This window comes from Coregonus clupeaformis, chromosome 7 (assembly GCF_020615455.1).
Source record: "Coregonus clupeaformis isolate EN_2021a chromosome 7, ASM2061545v1, whole genome shotgun sequence".
In the NCBI taxonomy this organism is placed as follows: Eukaryota; Metazoa; Chordata; class Actinopteri; order Salmoniformes; family Salmonidae; genus Coregonus; species Coregonus clupeaformis.
The window spans coordinates 72,968,408-72,992,696 of record NC_059198.1 but is presented as its reverse complement, the minus strand read 5'-3'; the positions used below and the strand labels follow the sequence as shown (position 1 = coordinate 72,992,696).

Sequence of the window (24,289 nt, the reverse complement as noted above, 5' to 3'; positions counted from 1 at the left end):
TTATGAAGAGTGATCAGATGAATTGCAAAGTACCTCTTTGCCATGAAAATTAACTTAATCCCCCCAAAAAACATTTCCACTACATTTCAGCCCTGCCACAAAAGGACCAGCTGACATCATGTCAGTGATTCTCTCGTTAACACAGGTGAGCGTGTTGACGAGGACAAGGCTGGAGATCACTCTGTCATGCTGATTGAGTTAGAATAACAGACTGGAAGCTTTAAAAGGAGGGTGGTGCTTGAAATCATTGTTCTTCCTCTTAACCATGGTTACCTGCAAGGAAACATGTGCCGTCATAATTGCTTTGCACAAAAATGGCTTCACAGGCAAGGATAATCCGGCTAGTAAGATTGCACCTAAATCAACCATTTATCGGATCATCAAGAACTTCAAGGAGAGCGGTTCAATCAACCCAAGAAAGTCCAGCAAGTGCCAGGACCATCTCCTAAAGTTGATTCAGCTGCGGGATCAGGGCACCACCAGTGCAGAGCTTGCTCAGGAATGGCAGCAGGCAGGTGTGAGTGCATCTGCACGCACAGTGAGGCGAAGGCTTTTGGAGGATGGCCTGGTGTCAAGAAGGGCAGCGAGGAAGCCACTTCTCTCCAGGAAAAACATCAGGGACAGACTGATATTGTGCAAAAGGTACAGGGATTGGACTGCTGAGGACTGGGGTAAAGTCATTTTCTCTGATGAATCCCCTTTCTGATTGTTTGGGGCATCTGGAAAAAAGCTTGTCCGGAGAAGACAAGGTGAGCGCTACCATCAGTCCTGTGTCATGCCAACAGTAAAGCATCCTGAGACCATTCATGTGTGGGGTTGCTTCTCAGCCAAGGGAGTGGGCTCACTCACAATTTTGCCTAAGAACACAGCCATGAATAAAGAATGGTACCAACACATCCTCAGAGAGCAACTTCTCCCAACCATCCAATAACAGTTTGGTGACGACCAATGCCTTTTCCAGCATGATGGAGCACCTTGCCATAACGCCAGGGTTGTGGGTTCGATTCCCACGGGGGGCCAGTATAAAAAAAATATGTATTCACTAACTCTGGATAAGAGCGTCTGCTAAATGACTAAAATGTAAATGTAATTCTCAAATCTTTCGACCACGACCGTAGACTATGCTCAACTTGATGTTGAAACTCAAATTGGTATGTCTACGGTGTCAGCATGGGTTCAAATCCGTCCTACTGCCGGACACAAACTATATTTCCCCACTGTCATCCTCCCGCTCTCTTTGTAAAAAAAATAATCCGAAAATACCTTAGAAATACACGTATATTTTTTAAAAGACATACATGCATTGTAATATCGTATTCAGTAATGGTGTGTAACCATTATTGCAGCTTTTCACTGTAATTACTAATATATTAGATAAATGGAGGCATAAAATATTGAAAAGCTAGCACTTCTACTATTCTTTTTTATTCTATTTTTATTTTTTTCTCAAAATGGATGCTAAGTGAAATAACATTATCTCATGACATCCATGTTAAATCGAAAGTGCGACGATGGTAACTCACCTGGATTTCAGGTTATTTCCAGACTATAGTCCTCCCCAATAAACAATCTAACCTGTGCCGCTTTCTTTAGCCTAGCAACTGAAATACACCATTTTTGATTGGCTTTTAAAAAGAGAGAAGAGGCGGTCCTAGAGAGCATTTATACGACTGTCGGACATACTTTCAGTTAGGTTATTTCTACAGCCAGGTTCAGACAGACAGCTAGCCATTCTCTGGTTTATTTGAGTACGAATAATTACGGATTAGACCAAAAAAAAATGAAGTCTATTCTGTCAATCGTTGTACTTGGGCTCATTTACAGCGCTGTGGAGTCCAAAGAATGTAAGTATCTTGATTTATAAAGTCAACGCAACGTTTGGAAATGCATGGCATTATCGATTTCTTGCCATCAGGTTGTTTGTAGGCTGTTTATATTTTAGTTTTTAACGTTTTTTACTAGGGTATTTATTTCTATACAAAATTGATTACTTTTTTTTTTTTGAGTTTATAAAACACTTTCTTGTAGTAAACCCTACCTTCGATGATCATGTCATGTGGGAGGGAATACACCAAAACCTCGAGCCCTACCTAAATAATTTGAATGAACCCTTTGCCATTTTTGATAGATAATCATTATTTCTACATCCTAATCCTTGATTTTTAATGTAGGCCTCAACTATTTGCTGGCATGCATGTACATTGTCGTGAGATGTGTGTTGAACACGTCACCTAATGTAAAGTTTTTAACCTTGATCAGAATATAAGTGATTGTTTCAGTAGATCGGTTATATCTTACCTGGTGTAGGCCAACAATGACATGATGTCACATTTTGTTATGGTTGGAAATCCCCTCCAGATTTTACTTTCACTTTGACTGAAATGGTTGCCGTCTATGGCAGCCATTATGGGTCAGGGCCATCATAAATTAGATATTACTGCACTGTTGGAGCTAGAAGCACAAGCATTTCGCTACACCCGCAATAACATCTGCTAAACACGTATGTGACCAATAACATTTGATTTGATTTGAAATGGTTGCTGTCTTTGGCAGCCAGTATGGGTCAGAACCATCACAAATGGCTGATAACTCAGACCTTTGTCCCTAAGTGTACTTTACTAGGAAATAACTTGGTGAAAATATATAGCATACCTGTGTGAAATGTCAATTAATATATTTATGTATTCCAATACCTGCAAATGGCATAATACAACTTGAACGAATGAAAACCTATGAATCTCCCTGTGGCCTTTCCTTTTGTGTTCCTATCAGCTCCTCCCAAGGTGCAGGTGTACAGCCGTAACCCAGGGGAATATGGGAAGGACAACACCCTGATCTGTCACGTGAGTGGCTTCCACCCCCCTGACATCAGCATCCAGCTCCTGCAGAACGGCGAGGAGATCCCCAACGCCAAGCAGACAGACCTGGCCTTCGAACAGGGCTGGCAGTTCCACCTCACCAAGAGTGTTGCCTTCAAACCAGCCAGCGGAGAGGAGTACTCCTGCAGAGTCCGCCACCTGAAGAATCTGAAGACCTACACCTGGGGTGAGTTACTAGTATAGTTAGTAGTTAGAGGAGTACACCTGGGGTGAGTTACTAGTATAGTTAGTAGTTAGAGGAGTACACCTGGGGTGAGTTACTAGTATAGTTAGTAGTTAGAGGAGTACACCTGGGGTGAGTTACTAGTATAGTTAGTAGTAAGAGGAGTACACCTGGGGTGAGTTACTAGTATAGTTAGTAGTAAGAGGAGTACACCTGGGGTGAGTTACTAGTATAGTTAGTAGTTAGAGGAGTACACCTGGGGTGAGTTACTAGTATAGTTAGTAGTTAGAGGAGTACACCTGGGGTGAGTTACTAGTATAGTTAGTAGTTAGAGGAGTACACCTGGGGTGAGTTACTAGTATAGTTAGTAGTTAGAGGAGTACACCTGGGGTGAGTTACTAGTATAGTTAGAGGAGTACACCTGGGGTGAGTTACTAGTATAGTTAGTAGTTAAAAGAGTACCCCTGGGGTGAGTTACTAGTATAGTTAGTAGTTAGAGGAGTACACCTGGGGTGAGTTACTAGTATAGTTAGTAGTTAGAGGAGTACACCTGGGGTGAGTTACTAGTATAGTTAGTAGTTAGAGGAGTACACCTGGGGTGAGTTACTAGTATAGTTAGTAGTTAGAGGAGTACACCTGGGGTGAGTTACTAGTATAGTTAGTAGTTAGAGGAGTACACCTGGGGTGAATTACTAGTATAGTTAGTAGTTAGAGGAGTACACCTGGGGTGAGTTACTAGTATAGTTAGAGGAGTACACCTGGGGTGAGTTACTAGTATAGTTAGTAGTTAGAGGAGTACACCTGGGGTGAGTTACTAGTATAGTTAGTAGTTAGAGGAGTACACCTGGGGTGAGTTTCTAGTATAGTTAGTAGTTAGAGGAGTACCCCTGGGGTGAGTTACTAGTGTAGTTAGTAGTTAGAGGAGTACACCTGGGGTGAGTTACTAGTGTAGTTAGTAGTTAGAGGAGTACACCTGGGGTGAGTTACTAGTGTAGTTAGTAGTTAGAGGAGTACACCTGGGGTGAGTTACTAGTATAGTTAGTAGTTAGAGGAGTACACCTGGGGTGAATTACTAGTATAGTTAGTAGTTAGAGGAGTACACCTGGGGTGAGTTACTAGTATAGTTAGTAGTTAGAGGAGTACACCTGGGGTGAGTTACTAGTGTAGTTAGAGGAGTACACCTGGGGTGAGTTACTAGTATAGTTAGAGGAGTACACCTGGGGTGAGTTACTAGTATAGTTAGTAGTTAGAGGAGTACACCTGGGGTGAGTTACTAGTATAGTTAGTAGTTAGAGGAGTACACCTGGGGTGAGTTACTAGTATAGTTAGTAGTTAGAGGAGTACACCTGGGGTGAGTTACTTTAGTATTTCCACCTCCTTGATTAACCCTGGCTCCTGCGTTTATGTGTGACTTTCACCTGCAGAAGCCAACCACTAGACCTGGGCCCTGTACAGAAGCCCCCTACCCCTTAGAATCACTTGTGGAGAGGTTGAAAGAATTTGGTTTAGGTTGAACCTTTTCCTTCTGATTGACTAGATGGAATTTTCGTGCCACATTGACTACAACTCAAGTTGAAGTTTCCACTTTTTATTTGTCCCAGAGAGGGCAATTTGGTTTTTGCAGCAGAGGAGCACGAGATATAAAAATAATATAAAATCGTAATGGATTACAATGATGCTGAATACAGTGGGCTAGTACAGCAGTCATGAGCTGACTGGCCAATCCTCTCAGATCTCAGTGTCTAAGGAGGAAGGACAGGGGTTGTTTCTGGACAGGGCCCTGGAGAGCTAGGTGCATTATGTGGTAGTTGATTTGGATACCAATGGATGAGCGGTTTAGTTACAGTAACAAGACTGATTCCATGTAGACATTTAGTTAGTGGAAGTCTGAATGTATAACAGTGCTTTCTGTGTTGTTGTGTTTTTTCTCCAGAGGCTGATATGTAAGGATCAGGATCAGGACTTACTGGTAGGTATTCTGCTGAATTTATTTATATGTATTCATAATAATAATATATGCTATTTAGCAGATGATTTTATCCAAAGTGACTTAGTCATGCATGCATATATTGATTTATTTGTTGAAACTGTATCTAATTAGATTAACTGTAACTAGATTAAATCAGAACTAAAACTCACACCTTTACCCTTCTTTCTTAACAGGGTGCCATTCTATCTGTGGCCGTCCAATCCGTACCACCCCTACACTAGTGCTGAGATAACTAACTTCCCCTCTCAACATGGGCTTTAGTTTTCATTTTTGGTAACCCAAGGGGCCAGTTTCAAGGGTTTCGAATTGAAAATTATTACTAAACACAACATTATTCGATTTTGGGCAAGCGATTCTTTATTGACATAGCAACACTGCTGATGCACATTCTCTCAATCTAAGTCACTTCTTTAATAAACGATCATCAAGGCTTTATCAAGCGTTTTTATTTTTGGATTTAAAAAAAACATTAATTTCCTTGAAATTGGTACCATTAGATTTGAATACTTTTTTTCTAAAAATGGAAATAAATAAAACAAACTCCATAACTTGCACTATTTGAATGTGGTTTTAGCTACAAGCAAAAATCGGTAACAGTGTAATGTAAAGTCAGATATTTGATCAACATATATTTTTTTAAAGCCCAAATAATTTTAGAGGAGGCCCACGTGATATGTATTTGTGTGACTTTTAAATATCAACGTCCTTTTTGGTTTGAAGTCATTTTTATCAACATAACATCTCATCTTCTGTCTATCCTTCAACATTCCTGTAAATTACCAGTTATCAACAGTCTAATACATGGGGCCTTTTTACAGGAATATTTTTGATAAGTAGAGAACTGTAATTTCTTTACTTTAAAAAAAATACTAGTTTGTTCTGTCTTTGGGTGTGATACACAACACTGTTCTGTTGAGTTTGATTAAAAAATAAATTGTAAACTATTTACATTAATTGGCTAACTATTTGATTTAAATGTTTTTAATTTAAAGAAATACAAAATCATTGAACAAAAATGCACTTTTTATGTTGTATTCGTTGGTATTTCTTGATTAAATGTCTAAGTAAGGACTTGTTGTGACTGACTCGGTAATGTTCAAAAGTCATTTTTGAGAAGTTATTATGAGTAAATCATTCAATCAGGTAATGTACTTGTAATAAGCTACTCACATTGTCAAGGCAGGTAGGCAATGCATGCAGAGCTGTAGTCTACAGCATTATAATGGGTGATGATGCAATGTTGACATTTCAGATCATACATGTATACATTATTGCCATTATTTCTCTCAATGCAAAACATGTCCATTATTTTAACTGGTAAAGTGAAGATTACATCAACTTTGTAACTGACTATCCTGGTCATGGCTAGAAGGGATACAGCTTATCCTGGTCATGGCTAGAAGGGATACAGCTTTTATCAAAGTCAGGTCAGCTTTTTTGTGTGCATTTTACTAACCCTTTTCCTAACCTTATCCAAATTCTCCTAACCTGCTACGTTAATTCTCCTAACCTGCTACGAAAAGTCAATGCTGACGTTAATTTGACAAAAGCTGTTTCCTTTCTAGCCCTGTAACCTTTTTGGTCTCAGGTTAAGGATAGGTACAAAGTTAGCAGTGTGCTTATGGTTACGGTTTAAAATCAGATAAATTGTGGAAATGTGCGGGGTTTAGCCATAATTATGACTTTGTGGCTGTGTTAACTAGTGACGACCCCTGGATCAACCTAGAGAAACATCGAGAGTTGAAGCCTGCATAGCAACTGTGAAGTAGGATTTTCAATTGGTGCATCAATCGAAGGGGGGTGCGGCTTTACTATGTTTTAGGAAAACAGTAATTTTACTTTCACTTTCATCAGACATCAGCTGCAAAGTCTGTTTTTGTTTGGCGCAGTTGTATATTTTTTTTAACATTGGAAAGACTTTGGAAAAAGAAATCATGAAAACTGTTTTGTCCGTGGTCGCTTTCTGCGTCGTCCTGGGGTTCATAAACGCAAAAGAATGTAAGTAGATAAAGTAAAGCAGATATCACTTTGTCGTCACGATTACTGATGACATTGTCTTTGTCACCCGTGCCGTTCGTGAAAACAATGATATATTTCCTTAACTGTGTTTTAAGTGAACAACAATAATAATAATAATAATATGCCATTTAGCAGACGTTTTTATCCAAAGCGACTTACAGTCATGCGTGCATACATTTTTTTGTGTATGGGGTGGACCCGGGGATCGAACCCACTACCTTGGCGTTACAAGCGCCGTGCTCTACCAGCTGAGCTACAGAGGACCAATAAGCCTAGTATTAGGCAACTTTATTTTTATTTGATAAACATTTACCCCGTACAAACGCATTGAATAACACATTCATAAAAGGCAAAAAGTCTCAAAATAAATCATAAGGTTTTGAAGTGTGTTTTATATCTTGGAGATATAAGAGACCTCAGGAAATATTTACTTTTTTGGGGACGTATTTAACCCCATGTTTTTTGGCACAAAACTACCTCAATACTTCCATTTGTTTGTATTGGTTGAAGAGTCCCATGACACTTATGGGGGTCATAGAGCAAAACGTGTTCGTGAGAGTCTCCCCTTTCCACAGAGGGGTCATAATAGTTTGTAGGCCAAATGGTTCGGACACTACAGAGGGTTTTGTGAGATTAACGATTGCGTAAATAGACTCTTAAGGATTTTAACCAGTTCGTTTGAAATCAATGAGATCAAGATCTTGAAAACTTCAACTACATTTACCTGAGCAGAGAGATGTCATATTCTTACTCTAAGGAAAATAGTCAACTTCTGTGATACACTGTGTGTATAGTGAGAATAAGATAATCAACTTTTGTGATACTGCATGTGTGTGTGTGTGTGTGTGTGCCTACCTGACTGTGTGTTTCTCTGTCTGCATACCTACCTGACTGTGTGTTTCTCTGTCTGTATACCTACCTGACTGTGTGTTTCTCTGTCTGCATACCTACCTGACTGTGTGTTTCTCTGTCTGCATACCTGCCTGACTGTGTGTTTCTCTGTCTGCATACCTACCTGACTGTGTGTTTCTCTGTCTGTATACCTACCTGACTGTGTGTTTCTCTGTCTGCATACCTGCCTGACTGTGTGTTTCTCTGTCTGTATACCTACCTGACTGTGTGTTTCTCTGTCTGCATACCTACCTGACTGTGTGTTTCTCTGTCTGCATACCTGCCTGACTGTGTGTTTCTCTGTCTGTATACCTACCTGACTGTGTGTTTCTCTGTCTGCATACCTGCCTGACTGTGTGTTTCTCTGTCTGTATACCTACCTGACTGTGTGTGTCTCTGTCTGCATACCTACCTGACTGTGTGTGTCTCTGTCTGCATACCTACCTGACTGTGTGTTTCTCTGTCTGCATACCTGCCTGACTGTGTGTTTCTCTGTCTGCATACCTGCCTGACTGTGTGTTTCTCTGTCTGCATACCTACCTGACTGTGTGTTTCTCTGTCTGTATACCTACCTGACTGTGTGTTTCTCTGTCTGCATACCTGCCTGACTGTGTGTTTCTCTGTCTGTATACCTACCTGACTGTGTGTTTCTCTGTCTGCATACCTACCTGACTGTGTGTTTCTCTGTCTGCACACCTGCCTGACTGTGTGTTTCTCTGTCTGTATACCTACCTGACTGTGTGTTTCTCTGTCTGCATACCTGCCTGACTGTGTGTTTCTCTGTCTGTATACCTACCTGACTGTGTGTTTCTCTGTCTGTATACCTACCTGACTGTGTGTGTCTCTGTCTGCATACCTACCTGACTGTGTGTGTCTCTGTCTGCATACCTACCTGACTGTGTGTGTTTCTCTGTCTGCATACCTACCTGACTGTGTGTGCCTCTGTCTGCATACCTACCTGACTGTGTGTGTGTCTCTGTCTGCATACCTACCTGACTATGTGTGTTTCTCTATCTGCATACCTACCTGACTGTGTGTGTTTCTCTGTCTGCATACCTACCTGACTGTGTGTTTCTCTGTCTGCATACCTACCTGACTGTGTGTGTTTCTCTGTCTGCATACCTACCTGACTGTGTGTGTTTCTCTGTCTGCATACCTACCTGACTGTGTGTGTTTCTCTGTCTGCATACCTACCTGACTGTGTGTGTTTCTCTGTCTGCATACCTACCTGACTGTGTGTGTTTCTCTGTCTGCATACCTACCTGACTACCTGACTGTGTGTGTGTTTCTCTGTCTGCATACCTACCTGACTGTGTGTTTCTCTGTCTGCATATCTACCTGACTGTGGGTGTCTCTGTCTGCATACCTACCTGACTGTGTGTGTGTCTCTGTCTGCATACCTACCTGACTGTGTGTTTTTCTGTCTGCATACCTACCTGACTGTGTGTGTCTCTGTCTGCATACCTACCTGACTGTGTGTGTGTCTCTGTCTGCATACCTACTTGACTGTGTGTTTCTCTGTCTGCATATCTACCTGACTGTGTGTTTCTCTGTCTGCATACCTACCTGACTGTGTGTGTTTCTCTGTCTGCATACCTACCTGACTGTGTGTTTCTCTGTCTGCATACCTACCTGACTGTGTGTTTCTCTGTCTGCATACCTACCTGACTGTGTGTTTCTCTGTCTGCATACCTACCTGACTGTGTGTTTCTCTGTCTGAATACCTACCTGACTGTGTGTTTCTCTGTCTGCATACCTACCTGACTGTGTGTGTGTCTCTGTCTGCATACCTACCTGACTGTGTGTGTTTCTCTGTCTGCATACCTACCTGACTGTGTGTGTTTCTCTGTCTGCATACCTACCTGACTGTGTGTGTTTCTCTGTCTGCATACCTACCTGACTACCTGAATGTGTGTGTGTTTCTCTGTCTGCATACCTACCTGACTGTGTGTTTCTCTGTCTGCATACCTACCTGACTGTGTGTGTCTCTGTCTGCATACCTACCTGACTGTGTGTGTTTGTGCCAAGGACCAGTTTCAAGGGTTTTGAGTTTTAGAGAATCATCACTAAACACTTAAATGATTAGAGTTGTGTGGGTGACCTCTTCTAGAAAAGCTACCAGTATTTCTGGCTGAGAATCACATTCTCTTTAAAAACAATAATCAAGGATTTATCAAGTATTCTCATTATATTTTTAGATGTGTGGGGACTTATAATCCTTTAATTTCCTTGAAGTTGGTACCATTAAGTGTGAGCACTATATTAAAATGTACAAGTAATTTTAAACGCCCTCACTTGCACAATGTTAATGTGGTTTTAGTTACAAGCACAAATCGGCAACAATGTCAAATCTGATATTTGTTTAAAAATATATTTAAAAGGCCAAATAATTTGCTTTGGAGTAATTTTTCATCAACACCATAAAATCAAATGTTATGTCTATCGTTGAATGTTTCTGTAAATGACCAGTTATCAACAGTCTAATAAAAGGGTATTTTTTTTCAAGGAATATTGTTGATAATTAGAGAACACTGTTTTTATTATGGTTTTAAAAAATAAGTGTCTGTTTTTCGATCTTTGAGTGAAACAGAACCAGGGTCGGTCCTGGGCGCTCTGCCACCCGTGAATAGTCCCAGTAAGCAAAATTACGTTGAAAAGACATCTAAATTGAACCTACCTTCAGATGTTGAAGGTAGGTTCAATTTAGGTTTTGGTCCGACCAAAAACCAATGTCCGTGGATGTGGAAATCAAGGCCGGTCCAGAACTGCACCAAAAAAGACCTCCAAAAGGCGTTGGTGTCGATGAGTTTCTCTCATTCTTCTCTGCAGATACTCTCAAGCTTTGTCAGGTTGGATGGGGAGCGTCGCTGCACAGCTATTTTCAGGTCTCTCCAGAGATGTTCGATCGGGTTCAAGTCCGGGCTCTGGCTGGGCCACTCAAGTACATTTAGAGACTTGTCCCGAAGCCATTCCTGCGTTGTCTTGGCTGTGTGCTTAGGGTCCTGTGTGCTTAGGGTCCTGTTGGAAGGTGAATCTTTGCACCAGTCTGAGGTCCTGAGCGCTCTGGAGCAGGTTTTCATCAAGGATCTCTCTGTACTTTGCTCCGTTCATCTTTGCCTCGATCCTGACTAGTCTCCCAGTCCCTGCCGCTGAAAAACATCCCAACAGCATGATGCTGCCACCACCATGCTTCACCGTAGGGATGATGCCAGGTTTCCTCCAGACGTGACGCTTGGTATCCAGGCCAAAGAGTTTAATCTTGGTTTCATCAGACCAGAGAATCTTGTTTCTCGTGGTCTAAGAGTCCTTTAGGTGCCTTTTGGCAAACTCCAAGTGGCCTGTCATGTGCCTTTTACTGAGGAGTGGCTTCCGTCTGGCCATTCTACCATAAAGGCCAGATTGGTGGAGTGCTGCAGAGATGGTTGTTCTTATGGAAGGTTCTCCCATCTCCACAGAGGAACTCTGGAGCTCTGTCAGAGTGACCATCGGGTTCTTGGTCACCTCCCTGACCAAGGCCCTTCTCCCCGATTGCTCAGTTTGGCCAGGCGGCCAGCTCTAAAAAAGAATCTTGGCGGTTCCAAACTTCTTCCATTTAAGAATGATGGAGGCCACTGTGTTCTTGGGGACCCTCAATGCTGCATAAATGTTTTGGTACCCTTCCCCAGATCTGTGCCTCGAAACAATCCTGTCTCGAAGCTCTACAGACAATTCCTTCGACCTCATGGCTTGGTGTTTGTTCTGACATGCACTGTCAACTGTGGGACCTTATATAGACAGGTGGGTGCCTTTCCAAATCATGTCTAATCAATTGAATTTACCACAGGTGGACTCCAATCAAGTTGTAGAAACATCTCAAGGATGATCATTGGAAACAGGATGCACCTGAGCTCAATTTCGAGTCTCATAGCAAAGGGTCTGAATACTTATGTAAATCATGTATTTTTGTTTTTAGGGTTTAATACATTTACTAAAAAAAATTTTTAAACTGTTTTCGCTTTGTCTTTATGGGGTATTGTCTGTAGATTGAAGATTATTTTTATTTATTCAATCCATTTTAGAATAAGGCTGTAACGTAACAAAATGTGGAAAAAGTCAAAGAGGTCTGAATACTTTCCGAATGCACTGTAGGTTAGGCTATTTGATCTGAGAAACCTGCATGATGTAAAAAGTGTCTGTCTCATTACATTGTCATACATTTGATCTCCAGGCTTTAGGCTACGGAAAAGGCCACATGCTCTTTCTACCATATCCTAGATCTGCTACATGATTTCAGTGGCGATTTTAGCATGTACATCTTGGTGGGGCAAACTCAACAAAAAAATGTGAGATGCATGCCAGCAAAGCCACTACACAACACAACACAACACTAAACAATACATTAATTGCACTATAACGGTGACAAACAGTGCCCACAAACTGTTAGGGCCTACATAAAGCTTTCCCAACAGCAGAGTCCCAATAGCAGTCCCAAAACCTTACCATTGCTACACCTGGCTATCAGCGGAGCCTTGTCTGGCAGCGAAACACTTCATTCACCCTCATTTACTGCCTTTTAAAAAAACACAGCTGATATGGCTGACTTGCTTAAACAAATGTGGTTTCTACTGACAATTGAGATGTACAAACTATGGCATAAGGGGGACGACGAGCGGATAAGAGGCAATCCGTAATTCCGATTAAGACATTAATGAGCTGAGCTAGGACGGACGGACGTAGTCAATATAACTATTTGTTCAGCTCTTTTGAAATGTACAGCGACAGAATTCACAACCTGGGCCGTTCTTACAGTATTCTCCCTGTACACCCAAGTCAGAACCGTAGGATAAATAAAGGGGGGCATATAAACAGACAATGAAAGCTCTCACAATATTCGATGATGACATTTCTCTAAAACAGGCTATAGGCTACATGTGCACCACCAAGTCAGAACAGTAGGCTAAGTTATGAGGGGGAAAAAGGACCCAATTATTAGGGTGAGGCACATGGGCTACTAACAGCTTACTACACAACATACACTTAGTATTACTTTCTTAGCTACAGTATACATATCTCCCTGCCATATTACATCATTTATGCAGCAGCATACAATACATTTTTTTTGACTCGCCTTGTTGTGCTGTGCTCACTGGAACAGGAAGGTGGTGCAGCGGTCCTTTGTGGCCATATTTTGTCATCAAAGTTTGACATCAGAGTCTGGCATTCTCTGGATTTATGGTGCTTTCAAGACAACTGGGAACTCGAATAAAATACAAGGTCGAATCGTGACGTCAGTGATCTTCAGCTCAATAGCTCTAGAAGGAGGCCTGAGTTCCCGACTGGGAAGTTTAAGTGCAAACTGATATGTGCCACATATTAATGCCAAAATAACATGCAAAACAGGCAAAAAAAAAAATATATATTTTTTATGCTAAACAGGTGGGTCTCTCCCCCACCTGCCGTGAATGACGGACCACTGCATGATTTATGTTCAATTTTTTATTTCTACGGAACTTGGTGGAGCGCTGCAGAGATGCGTCTCTCCAACAGCAGCCTGGAAAGGCACGCTGGGAATAGACAAGCAAAATATTTTGCGCCCCTGCCTTTGATAAAGTGGCCACTGCTTATCACAGGGCAGCATCAGCGCGCACTTTAAAAAGCCCGTACGCCACTGGTTGAGAGAAGTTGTCATTGTTTTGGGGCAGAATTATGTGAGGTTTAATGTGTTGTTGTTGAATGTGGGTCTTGGTCAGTTTAGCTCAGAAAATGGCGCCTTCGTCAATCAGGATTAGCCTACTGCTGGCCTAATCCTGGCTAATGAGAGAGCCTGCGTGTTATCAATTTTGCTGAGCTTTTGAGGCTTCTTTTTACAGTCTATGGCAAGAGGAAACTGCAGACACGGTGATCTGAGCTATCTGATTGGCCAACAGTAGGCCCAAATCTCTGGACCTTCCGGGTAGGCGGAGTCCTACCGTCAGACACATGAAATGGTTCAAAATGGGAACACTTTGCTGAATCAAGTGCACCTACCGTTAACCGCACAAACGAATCAATAAAAATAGGAACACAAGGCTTTATCAAATATTTGTATAACTAAACCATGATGGACTACAGCCTGTCGTTTCCAATGGGAACAAATGAGTCCTAGTGGGCAGAACAAGCAAGGAGATGGGCAGAGCCAAGCACGGGAGCAAGATCCTATTGGCGTGTTCTAGAATGTATCTGCAAATTTCGTTAGGGAACGCCTACTCTGTAAAGTGCGCATGTGCAATAACTCAAATCGCCTTTGCGGTCCTAAACAACGCGATTTTTGAAAACTTTAGCAAAAGGTAAAATCTACTAAACGTAGCCCACTCTGTTCATAACATATTCTAGTTTTGGGAACAGAAAACTGTATTGAGATCAAATGTTTCATCAATGAGAAAATTTGCAGAAACGCAGCCAAAATCCATCTCGTTCCATCTTCTCCCACTGCCGGCCAAACAGGGTAGAGAAGAAACTCTAACCGGATGCTTCACATTTATACATCTGGTGAAATATCTGTCTCATTGTTCTATCTGTGGCTTTATCATTGTTGTTTTTTTACAGAAATGTTTGGTGATCGACTAGGAATGGCTTAGAGATCGACCAGCCGATGACCACTGGTACACAGCATAGTAATAAATAATGATGACAATGTTGACATTTCAGATCATACACTGAACAGAAATATAAACGCAACATGCAACAATTTCACAGATTTTACTGAGTTACAGTTCATATAAGGAAATCAGTCAATTGAAATAAATTCATTAGGCCCTAATCTATGGATTTTACATGCCTGGGAATACAGATATGCATCTGTTGGTCACAGATACAAAAACAAATTAAAATACGGGCGTGGATCAGAAAACACCACCATTTGCCTCATGCAGCGCGACACATCTCCTTCGCATAGAGTTGATCAGGCTGTTGATTGTGGCCTGTGGAATGTTGTCCCACTCCTCTTCAAGGGTGCGAAGTTGCTGGATATTGGTGGGAACTGGAACACGTAGTCGTACACGTCGATCCAGAGCATCCCAAACATGCTCAATGGGTGACATGTCTGGTGAGTATGCAGGCCATGAAAGAACTGGGACATTTTCAGCTTCCAGGAACTGTGTACAGATCCTTGCGACATGGGGCAGTGCATTATATTATGCTGAAACATGAGGTGATGGTGGCGGATGAATGGCACGACAATGGGCCTCAGGATCTCATCACGGTATCTCTGTGCATTGAAATTGCCGTTGATAAAATGCAATTGTGTTTGTTGTCCATAGCTTATGCCTGCTCATACCATAACCCCACCGCCACCATGGGGCACTCTGTTCACAACGTTGACATCAGCAAACTGCTCGCTCACACGTCTGCCATACACGCTGTCTGCCATCTGCCTGGTACAGTTGAAACCGGGATTAATCCGTGAAGAGCACACTTGTCCAGAGTACCAGTGGCCATCGAAGGTGATTATTTGCCCACTGAAGTCGGTTACAACGCTGAACTGCAGTCAGGTCAAGACCCTGGTGAGGATGATGAGCATGCAGATGAGCTTCCCTGAGACATTTTCTGACAGTTTGTGCAGAAAGTCTTTGGTTGTGCAAACCCACAGTTTCATCAGCTGTCCGGGTGGCTGGTCTCAGACGATCCCGCAGGTGAAGAAGCCGGATGTGGAGGTCCTGGGCTGGCATGGTTACACATGGTCCGCGGTTGTGAGGACGGTTGGAAGTACTGCCAAATTCTCTATAACGACGGAGGCGGCTTATGGTAGATAAATTAACATTACATTCTCTGGCAACAGCTCTGGTGGACATTAAGCATGCCAATTGCACGCTCCCTCAAAACTTGAGACATCTGTGGCATTGTGTTGTGTGACAAAACTGCACATTTTAGAGTTGCCTTTTATTACCCCCAGCACAAGGTGCACCTGTGTAATGATCATGATGTTTAATCAGCTTCTTGATATGCCACACCTTTCAGGTGGATAGATTATCTTGGCAAAGGAGAAATGTTCACTAACAGGGATGTAAACAAATTTGTGTACAACATTTGAGAGAAATAAGCTTTTTGTGCGTATGGAACATTTCTGGGATCTTTTATTTCAGCTCATGAAACATGGGACCAACACTATACATATTGTGTTTATATTTTTGTTCAGTGTACATACACCATACTTTATTATGACTATACTGTACATGGCCTTTCACCATACTTTCTCTCAATGCATTACATGTGCAACATTGTAACTGATAAAATGAAGACTGCATCAACTTTGTAACTGACTGCATCAGGCTTCCTAAAGAAACGTCTAGAGAAGACGACATAGCAACTGTGAAGTAGGATTTTCGATTGGTGCATAAATCGAAGTGGGTGCGGCTTCACTGTGTTGCAGTAAAATATCTATTTTACTTTCAGTTTCATCTCACCGTTTGCGACTGTCCGTTTTGGTGCAGTTTGATATATTTTTCAGCATTGGAAAGACTTGGGAAAAAGAAATCATGAAAACGGTTTTGTCCGTAGTTGCTTTCTGCGTCGTGTTGGTGAACATAAACGCAAAAGAATGTAAGTAAAGTAAAACTATGACTTGGTCATTATGATTAATTCGCCTGTTGATGGGATTGTCTTGTGTACGAACTTCATTTGAAAGGCCTCACCCACGACGTTCGTGAAAACAATTATATATTTCCTTAACTTATGTCTTAAGTCGACTGCAAATTTGTACTTTACATGGGTTACGCTTTTAAGCAAATGTAAATTGAGCAGAGATGACTATTTTATTTTTATAGTGAGAATAAGAATCAACTTTTGTGATACTGTGTGTGTGTGTGTGTGTGTGTGTGTGTGTGTGTGTGCCTGACTGTGTGTGTGTCTCTGTCTGCATACCTACCTGACTGCCTGACTGTGTACCATTCCCTCCTCCCTCCTGCAGCTCCTCCCAAGGTGCAGGTGTACAGCCGTAACCCAGGGGAATATGGGAAGGACAACACCCTGATCTGTCACGTGAGTGGCTTCCACCCCCCTGACATCAGCATCCAGCTCCTGCAGAACGGCGAGGAGATCCCCGACGCCAAGCAGACAGACCTGGCCTTCGAACAGGGCTGGCAGTTCCACCTCACCAAGAGTGTTGCCTTCAAACCAGCCAGCGGAGAGGAGTACTCCTGCAGAGTCCGCCACCTGAAGAATCTGAAGACCTACACCTGGGGTGAGTTACTAGTATAGTTAGTAGTTAGAGGAGTACACCTGGGGTGAGTTACTAGTATAGTTAGTAGTTAGAGGAGTACACCTGGGGTGAGTTACTAGTATAGTTAGTAGTTAGAGGAGTACACCTGGGGTGAGTTACTAGTATAGTTAGTAGTTAGAGGAGTACACCTGGGGTGAGTTACTAGTATAGTTAGTAGTTAGAGGAGTACACCTGGGGTGAGTTACTAGTATAGTTAGTAGTTAGAGGAGTACACCTGGGGTGAGTTACTAGTATAGTTAGTAGTTAGAGGAGTACACCTGGGGTGAGTTACTAGTATAGTTAGAGGAGTACACCTGGGGTGAGTTACTAGTATAGTTAGTAGTTAAAAGAGTACCCCTGGGGTGAGTTACTAGTATAGTTAGTAGTTAGAGGAGTACACCTGGGGTGAGTTACTAGTATAGTTAGTAGTTAGAGGAGTACACCTGGGGTGAGTTACTAGTATAGTTAGTAGTTAGAGGAGTACACCTGGGGGTGAGTTACTAGTATAGTTAGTAGTTAGAGGAGTACACCTGGGGTGAGTTACTAGTATAGTTAGTAGTTAGAGGAGTACACCTGGGGGTGAGTTACTAGTATAGTTAGTAGTTAGAGGAGTACACCTGGGGTGAGTTACTAGTATAGTTAGAGGAGTACACCTGGGGTGAGTTACTAGTATAGTTAGTAGTTAGAGGAGTACACCTGGGGTGAGTTACTAGTATAGTTAGTAGTTAGAGGAGTACACCTGGGGTGAGTTTCTAGTATAGTTAGTAGTTAGAGGAGTACCCCTGGGGTGAGTTACTAGTGTAGTTAGTAGTTAGAGGAGTACACCTGGGGTGAGTTACTAGTGTAGTTAGTAGTTAGAGGAGTACACCTGGGGTGAGTTACTAGTGTAGTTAGTAGTTAGAGAGTACACCTGGGGTGAGTTACTAGTATAGTTAGTAGTTAGAGGAGTACACCTGGGGTGAGTTACTAGTATAGTTAGTAGTTAGAGGAGTACACCTGGGGTGAGTTACTAGTATAGTTAGTAGTTAGAGGAGTACACCTGGGGTGAGTTACTAGTGTAGTTAGTAGTTAGAGGAGTACACCTGGGGTGAGTTACTAGTATAGTTAGAGGAGTACACCTGGGGTGAGTTACTAGTATAGTTAGTAGTTAGAGGAGTACACCTGGGGTGAGTTACTAGTATAGTTAGTAGTTAGAGGAGTACACCTGGGGTGAGTTACTAGTATAGTTAGTAGTTAGAGGAGTACACCTGGGGTGAGTTACTTTAGTATTTCCACCTCCTTGATTAACCCTGGCTCCTGCGTTTATGTGTGACTTTCACCTGCAGAAGCCAACCACTAGACCTGGGCCCTGTACAGAAGCCCCCTACCCCTTAGAATCACTTGTGGAGAGGTTGAAAGAATTTGGTTTAGGTTGAACCTTTTCCTTCTGATTGACTAGATGGAATTTTCGTGCCACATTGACTACAACTCAAGTTGAAGTTTCCACTTTTTATTTGTCCCAGAGAGGGCAATTTGGTTTTTGCAGCAGAGGAGCACGAGATATAAAAATAATATAAAATCGTAATGGATTACAATGATGCTGAATACAGTGGGCTAGTACAGCAGTCATGAGCTGACTGGCCAATCCTCTCAGATCTCAGTGTCTAAGGAGGAAGGACAGGGGTTGTTTCTGGACAGGGCCCTGGAGAGCTAGGTGCGTTATGTGGTAGTTGATTTAGATACCAATGGATGAGCGGTTTAGTTACAGTAACAAGACTGATTCCATGTAGACATTTAGTTAGTGGAAGTCTGAATGTATAACAGTGCTTTCTGTGTTGTTGTGTTTTTTTCTCCAGAGGCTGATATGTAAGGATCTGGAGCAGGACTTACTGGTAGGTATTCTGCTGAGTTTATTTATTGAAACTATCTAATTAGATTAACTGTAACTAGATTAAATCAGAACTAAACCTTATACCTTTACCCTTCTTTCTTAACAGGGTGCCATTCCATCTGTGGCCGTCCAATCCGTACCACACCTACACTAGAGCTGAGATGACTTAACTTCCCCTCTCAACATGGGCTTTAGTTTTCATTTTTGGTAACACTTTGTGCCAAGGGGCCAGTTTCAAGGGTTTCGAATTGAAAATGATTACTAAACACAAAATTATTAGATTTTGGGCAAGCGATTGTTTATTGACATAGCAACACTGCTGATACACATTCTCTCAATCTAAGTCACTTCTTTAAAAACGATTATCAAGGCTTTATCAATTTTATTTTTGGATTTTAAAAAACTTTAATTTCCTTGAAATTGGCACCATTAGATTGTAATACTTTTTTTTCTCAAAATGGAAATAAATAAAACAAACTCCATAACTTGCACTATTTGAATGTGCTTTTATCTACAAGCAAAAATCGGCAACAGTGCAATGTAAAGTCAGATATTTGATCAACATATACATATTTTTTTAAAGCCCAAATAATTTTATAGGAGGCCCACGTGATATGTATTTGTGTGCCTTGTAAATATCAACGTCCTTTTTGGTTTGAAGTCATTTTTATCAACATAACATCTCATCTTCTGTCTATCCTTCAACATTCCTGTAAATTACCAGTTATCAACAGTCTAATAAATGGGGCCTTTTTACAGGAATATTTTAAATAAGTAGAGAACTGTAATTTCGTTACTTAAAAAAAATAAATACTAGTTTGTTCTGTCTTTGGGTGTGATATACAACACTGTTCTGTTGAGTTTGCTATAAAAAAAAAATACATTGTAAACTATTTACATTAATTGGCTATTTGATTAAATGTTTTTAATTTAAAGAAATACAAAATCATTGAACAAAAATGCACTTTGTTGTATTCGTTGGTATTTCTTGATTAAATGTCTACGTAAGGACTTGTTGTGACTGACTCAGTAATGTTCAAAAGCCATTTTTGAGAAGTTATATTATTATGAGTAAATCATTCAATCAGTAATGTACTTGTAATAAGCTACTCACATTGTCAAGGCAGGTAGGCAATGCATGCAGAGCTGTAGTCTACAGCATTATATAATGGGTGATGATGCAATGTTGACATTTCAGATCATACATGTATACACTATACTTTATTGCCATTCTTTCTCTCAATGCAATACATGTCCATTATTGTAACTGGTAAAGTGAAGATTACATCAACTTTGTAACTGACTATCCTGGTCATGGCTAGAAGGGATACAGCTTATCCTGGTCATGGCTAGAAGGGATACAGCTTTTATCAAAGTCAGGTCAGCTTTTTTGTGTGCATTTTACTAACCCTTTTCCTAACCTTATCCAAATTCTCCTAACCTGCTACGTTAATTCTCCTAACCTGCTACGAAAAGTCAATGCTGACGTTAATTTGACAAAAGCTGTTTCCTTTCTAGCCCTGTAACCTTTTTGGTCTCAGGTTAAGGATAGGTACAAAGTTAGCAGTGTGCTTATGGTTACGGTTTAAAATCAGATAAATGGTGGAAATGTGCGGGGTTCAGCCATAATTATGACTTTGTGGCTGTGTTAACTAGTGACGACCCCTGGATCAACCTAGAGAAACATCGAGAGTTGAAGCCTGCATAGCAACTGTGAAGTAGGATTTTCAATTGGTGCATCAATCGAAGGGGGGTGCGGCTTTACTATGTTTTAGGAAAACAGTAATTTTACTTTCACCTTTCATCAGACATCAGCTGCGAAGTCTGTTTTTGTTTGGCGCAGTTGTATATTTTTTTTACATTGGAAAGACTTTGGAAAAAGAAATCATGAAAACTGTTTTGTCCGTGGTCGCTTTCTGCGTCATCCTGGGGTTCATAAACGCAAAAGAATGGAAGTAGATAAAGTAAAGCAGATATCACTTTGTCGTCACGATTACTGATGACATTGTCTTTGTCACCCGTGCCGTTCGTGAAAACAATGATATATTTCCTTAACTGTGTTTTAAGTGAACAATAATAATAATAATAATATGCCATTTAGCAGACGTTTTTATCCAAAGCGACTTACAGTTATGCGTGCATAAATTGTTTTGTGTATGGGGTGGTCCCGGGGATCGAACCCACTACCTTGGCGTTACAAGCGCCATGCTTACCAGCTGAGCTACAGAGGACCAATAAGCCTAGTATTAGGCAACTTTATTTGTATTTGATAAACATTTACCCCGTACAAACGCATTGAATAACACATTCATAAAAGGCAAAAAGTCTCAAAATAAATCATAAGGTTTTGAAGTGTGTTTTATATCTTGGAGATATAAGAGACCTCAGGAAATATTTACTTTTTTGGGGACGTATTTAACCCCATGTTTTTTGGCACAAAACTACCTCAATACTTCCATTTGTTTGTATTGGTTGAAGAGTCCCATGACACTTATGGGGGTCATAGAGCAAAACGTGTTCGTGAGAGTCTCCCCTTTCCACAGAGGGGTCATAATAGTTTGTAGGCCAAATGGTTCGGACACTACAGAGGGTTTTGTGAGATTAACGATTGCGTAAATAGACTCTTAAGGATTTTAACCAGTTCGTTTGAAATCAATGAGATCAAGATCTTGAAAACTTCAACTACATTTACCTGAGCAGAGAGATGTCATATTCTTACTCTAAGGAAAATAGTCAACTTCTGTGATACACTGTGTGTATAGTGAGAATAAGATAATCAACTTTTGTGATACTGAATGTGTGTGTGTGTGTGTGTGTGCCTACCTGACTGTGTGTTTCTCTGTCTGCATACCTACCTGACTGTGTGTGTTTCTCTGTCTGCATACCTGCCTGACTGTGTGTTTCTCTGTCTGCATACCTACCTGACTGTGTGTTTCTCTGTCTGTATACCTACCTGACTGTGTGTTTCTCTGTCTGCATACCTGCCTGACTGTGTGTTTCTCTGTCTGTATACCTACCTGACTGTGTGTTTCTCTGTCTGCATACCTACCTGACTGTGTGTTTCTCTGTCTGCATACCTGCCTGACTGTGTGTTTCTCTGTCTGTATACCTACCTGACTGTGTGTTTCTCTGTCTGCATACCTGCCTGACTGTGTGTTTCTCTGTCTGTATACCTACCTGACTGTGTGTTTCTCTGTCTGTATACCTACCTGACTGTGTGTGTCTCTGTCTGCATACCTACCTGACTGTGTGTGTCTCTGTCTGCATACCTACCTGACTGTGTGTGTTTCTCTGTCTGCATACCTACCTGACTGTGTGTGCCTCTGTCTGCATACCTACCTGACTGTGTGTGTGTCTCTGTCTGCATACCTACCTGACTATGTGTGTTTCTCTATCTGCATACCTACCTGACTGTGTGTGTTTCTCTGTCTGCATACCTACCTGACTGTGTGTTTCTCTGTCTGCATACCTACCTGACTGTGTGTGTTTCTCTGTCTGCATACCTACCTGACTGTGTGTGTTTCTCTGTCTGCATACCTACCTGACTGTGTGTGTTTCTCTGTCTGCATACCTACCTGACTGTGTGTGTTTCTCTGTCTGCATACCTACCTGACTGTGTGTGTTTCTCTGTCTGCATACCTACCTGACTACCTGACTGTGTGTGTGTTTCTCTGTCTGCATACCTACCTGACTGTGTGTTTCTCTGTCTGCATATCTACCTGACTGTGGGTGTCTCTGTCTGCATACCTACCTGACTGTGTGTGTGTCTCTGTCTGCATACCTACCTGACTGTGTGTTTTTCTGTCTGCATACCTACCTGACTGTGTGTGTCTCTGTCTGCATACCTACCTGACTGTGTGTGTGTCTCTGTCTGCATACCTACTTGACTGTGTGTTTCTCTGTCTGCATATCTACCTGACTGTGTGTTTCTCTGTCTGCATACCTACCTGACTGTGTGTGTTTCTCTGTCTGCATACCTACCTGACTGTGTGTTTCTCTGTCTGCATACCTACCTGACTGTGTGTTTCTCTGTCTGCATACCTACCTGACTGTGTGTTTCTCTGTCTGCATACCTACCTGACTGTGTGTTTCTCTGTCTGAATACCTACCTGACTGTGTGTTTCTCTGTCTGCATACCTACCTGACTGTGTGTGTGTCTCTGTCTGCATACCTACCTGACTGTGTGTGTTTCTCTGTCTGCATACCTACCTGACTGTGTGTGTTTCTCTGTCTGCATACCTACCTGACTGTGTGTGTTTCTCTGTCTGCATACCTACCTGACTACCTGACTGTGTGTGTGTTTCTCTGTCTGCATACCTACCTGACTGTGTGTTTCTCTGTCTGCATACCTACCTGACTGTGTGTGTCTCTGTCTGCATACCTACCTGACTGTGTGTGTTTGTGCCAAGGACCAGTTTCAAGGGTTTTGAGTTTTAGAGAATCATCACTAAACACTTAAATGATTAGAGTTGTGTGGGTGACCTCTTCTAGAAAAGCTACCAGTATTTCTGGCTGAGAATCACATTCTCTTTAAAAACAATAATCAAGGATTTATCAAGTATTCTCATTATATTTTTAGATGTGTGGGGACTTATAATCCTTTAATTTCCTTGAAGTTGGTACCATTAAGTGTGAGCACTATATTAAAATGTACAAGTAATTTTAAACGCCCTCACTTGCACAATGTTAATGTGGTTTTAGTTACAAGCACAAATCGGCAACAATGTCAAATCTGATATTTGTTTAAAAATATATTTAAAAGGCCAAATAATTTGCTTTGGAGTAATTTTTCATCAACACCATAAAATCAAATGTTATGTCTATCGTTGAATGTTTCTGTAAATGACCAGTTATCAACAGTCTAATAAAAGGGTATTTTTTTCAAGGAATATTGTTGATAATTAGAGAACACTGTTTTTATTATGGTTTTAAAAAATAAGTGTCTGTTTTTCGATCTTTGAGTGAAACAGAACCAGGGTTGGTCCTGGGCGCTCTGCCACCCGTGAATAGTCCCAGTAAGCAAAATTACGTTGAAAAGACATCTAAATTGAACCTACCTTCAGATGTTGAAGGTAGGTTCAATTTAGGTTTTGGTCCGACCAAAAACCAATGTCCGTGGATGTGGAAATCAAGGCCGGTCCAGAACTGCACCAAAAAAAGACCTCCAAAAGGCGTTGGTGTCGATGGAGTTTCTCTCATTCTTCTCTGCAGATACTCTCAAGCTTTGTCAGGTTGGATGGGGAGCGTCGCTGCACAGCTATTT

General features: G+C 41.4%; 3 protein-coding genes across 5 annotated transcripts in view; all 3 read left to right on the top strand.

The window, feature by feature from the left end:
• Nucleotides 1-1,679: 1,679 nt before the first annotated feature.
• Nucleotides 1,680-6,103, top strand: LOC121560573 (beta-2-microglobulin). The gene is made up of 4 exons (XM_041873516.2): nt 1,680-1,844; nt 2,773-3,045; nt 4,976-5,011; nt 5,206-6,103. The coding sequence occupies exons 1-3, from the start codon at nt 1,781-1,783 to the stop codon at nt 4,987-4,989; spliced, it is 351 nt and encodes a 116-aa protein (XP_041729450.2). The 5' UTR covers nt 1,680-1,780; the 3' UTR covers nt 4,990-5,011; nt 5,206-6,103.
• Nucleotides 6,104-6,875: 772 nt separating this feature from the next.
• LOC123491261 (beta-2-microglobulin-like) lies at nt 6,876-20,037 on the top strand. 3 transcript variants are annotated; one of them, XM_045221526.1, is made up of 4 exons: nt 6,876-7,030; nt 16,866-17,138; nt 18,992-19,027; nt 19,133-20,037. In XM_045221526.1, the coding sequence occupies exons 1-3, from the start codon at nt 6,967-6,969 to the stop codon at nt 19,003-19,005; spliced, it is 351 nt and encodes a 116-aa protein (XP_045077461.1). In that variant the 5' UTR covers nt 6,876-6,966; the 3' UTR covers nt 19,006-19,027; nt 19,133-20,037. The 3 variants fall into 3 exon arrangements, with proteins under 3 accessions (XP_045077461.1, XP_045077463.1, XP_045077462.1); XM_045221528.1 differs by lacking the exon at nt 6,876-7,030 and adding an exon at nt 14,514-14,562; XM_045221527.1 differs by lacking the exon at nt 6,876-7,030 and adding an exon at nt 16,347-16,498.
• Nucleotides 20,038-20,870: 833 nt separating this feature from the next.
• The window catches only part of LOC121555419 (beta-2-microglobulin-like), a 44,136-nt gene continuing 40,717 nt past the window's right edge, over nt 20,871-24,289 (top strand). The window contains exon 1 of the mRNA XM_045221523.1: nt 20,871-20,977. Within this exon, the coding sequence (XP_045077458.1) occupies nt 20,914-20,977 (64 nt within the window). The 5' untranslated portion in view covers nt 20,871-20,913. The remainder of the gene's footprint in view (nt 20,978-24,289) is intronic.

What these genes read in the sequence shown, in the direction of transcription:
- LOC121560573 (XM_041873516.2), top strand. Translation starts at nt 1,781, where the DNA reads ATGAAGTCTATTCTGTCAATCGTTGTACTTGGGCTCATTTACAGCGCT. An exon ending in CGCTGTGGAGTCCAAAGAAT is followed by an intron (nt 1,845 to 2,772) that starts GTAAGTATCTTG and finishes TGTTCCTATCAG; the next exon opens with CTCCTCCCAAGGTGCAGGTG.
- LOC123491261 (XM_045221526.1), top strand. Translation starts at nt 6,967, where the DNA reads ATGAAAACTGTTTTGTCCGTGGTCGCTTTCTGCGTCGTCCTGGGGTTC. An exon ending in GTTCATAAACGCAAAAGAAT is followed by an intron (nt 7,031 to 16,865) that starts GTAAGTAGATAA and finishes TCCCTCCTGCAG; the next exon opens with CTCCTCCCAAGGTGCAGGTG.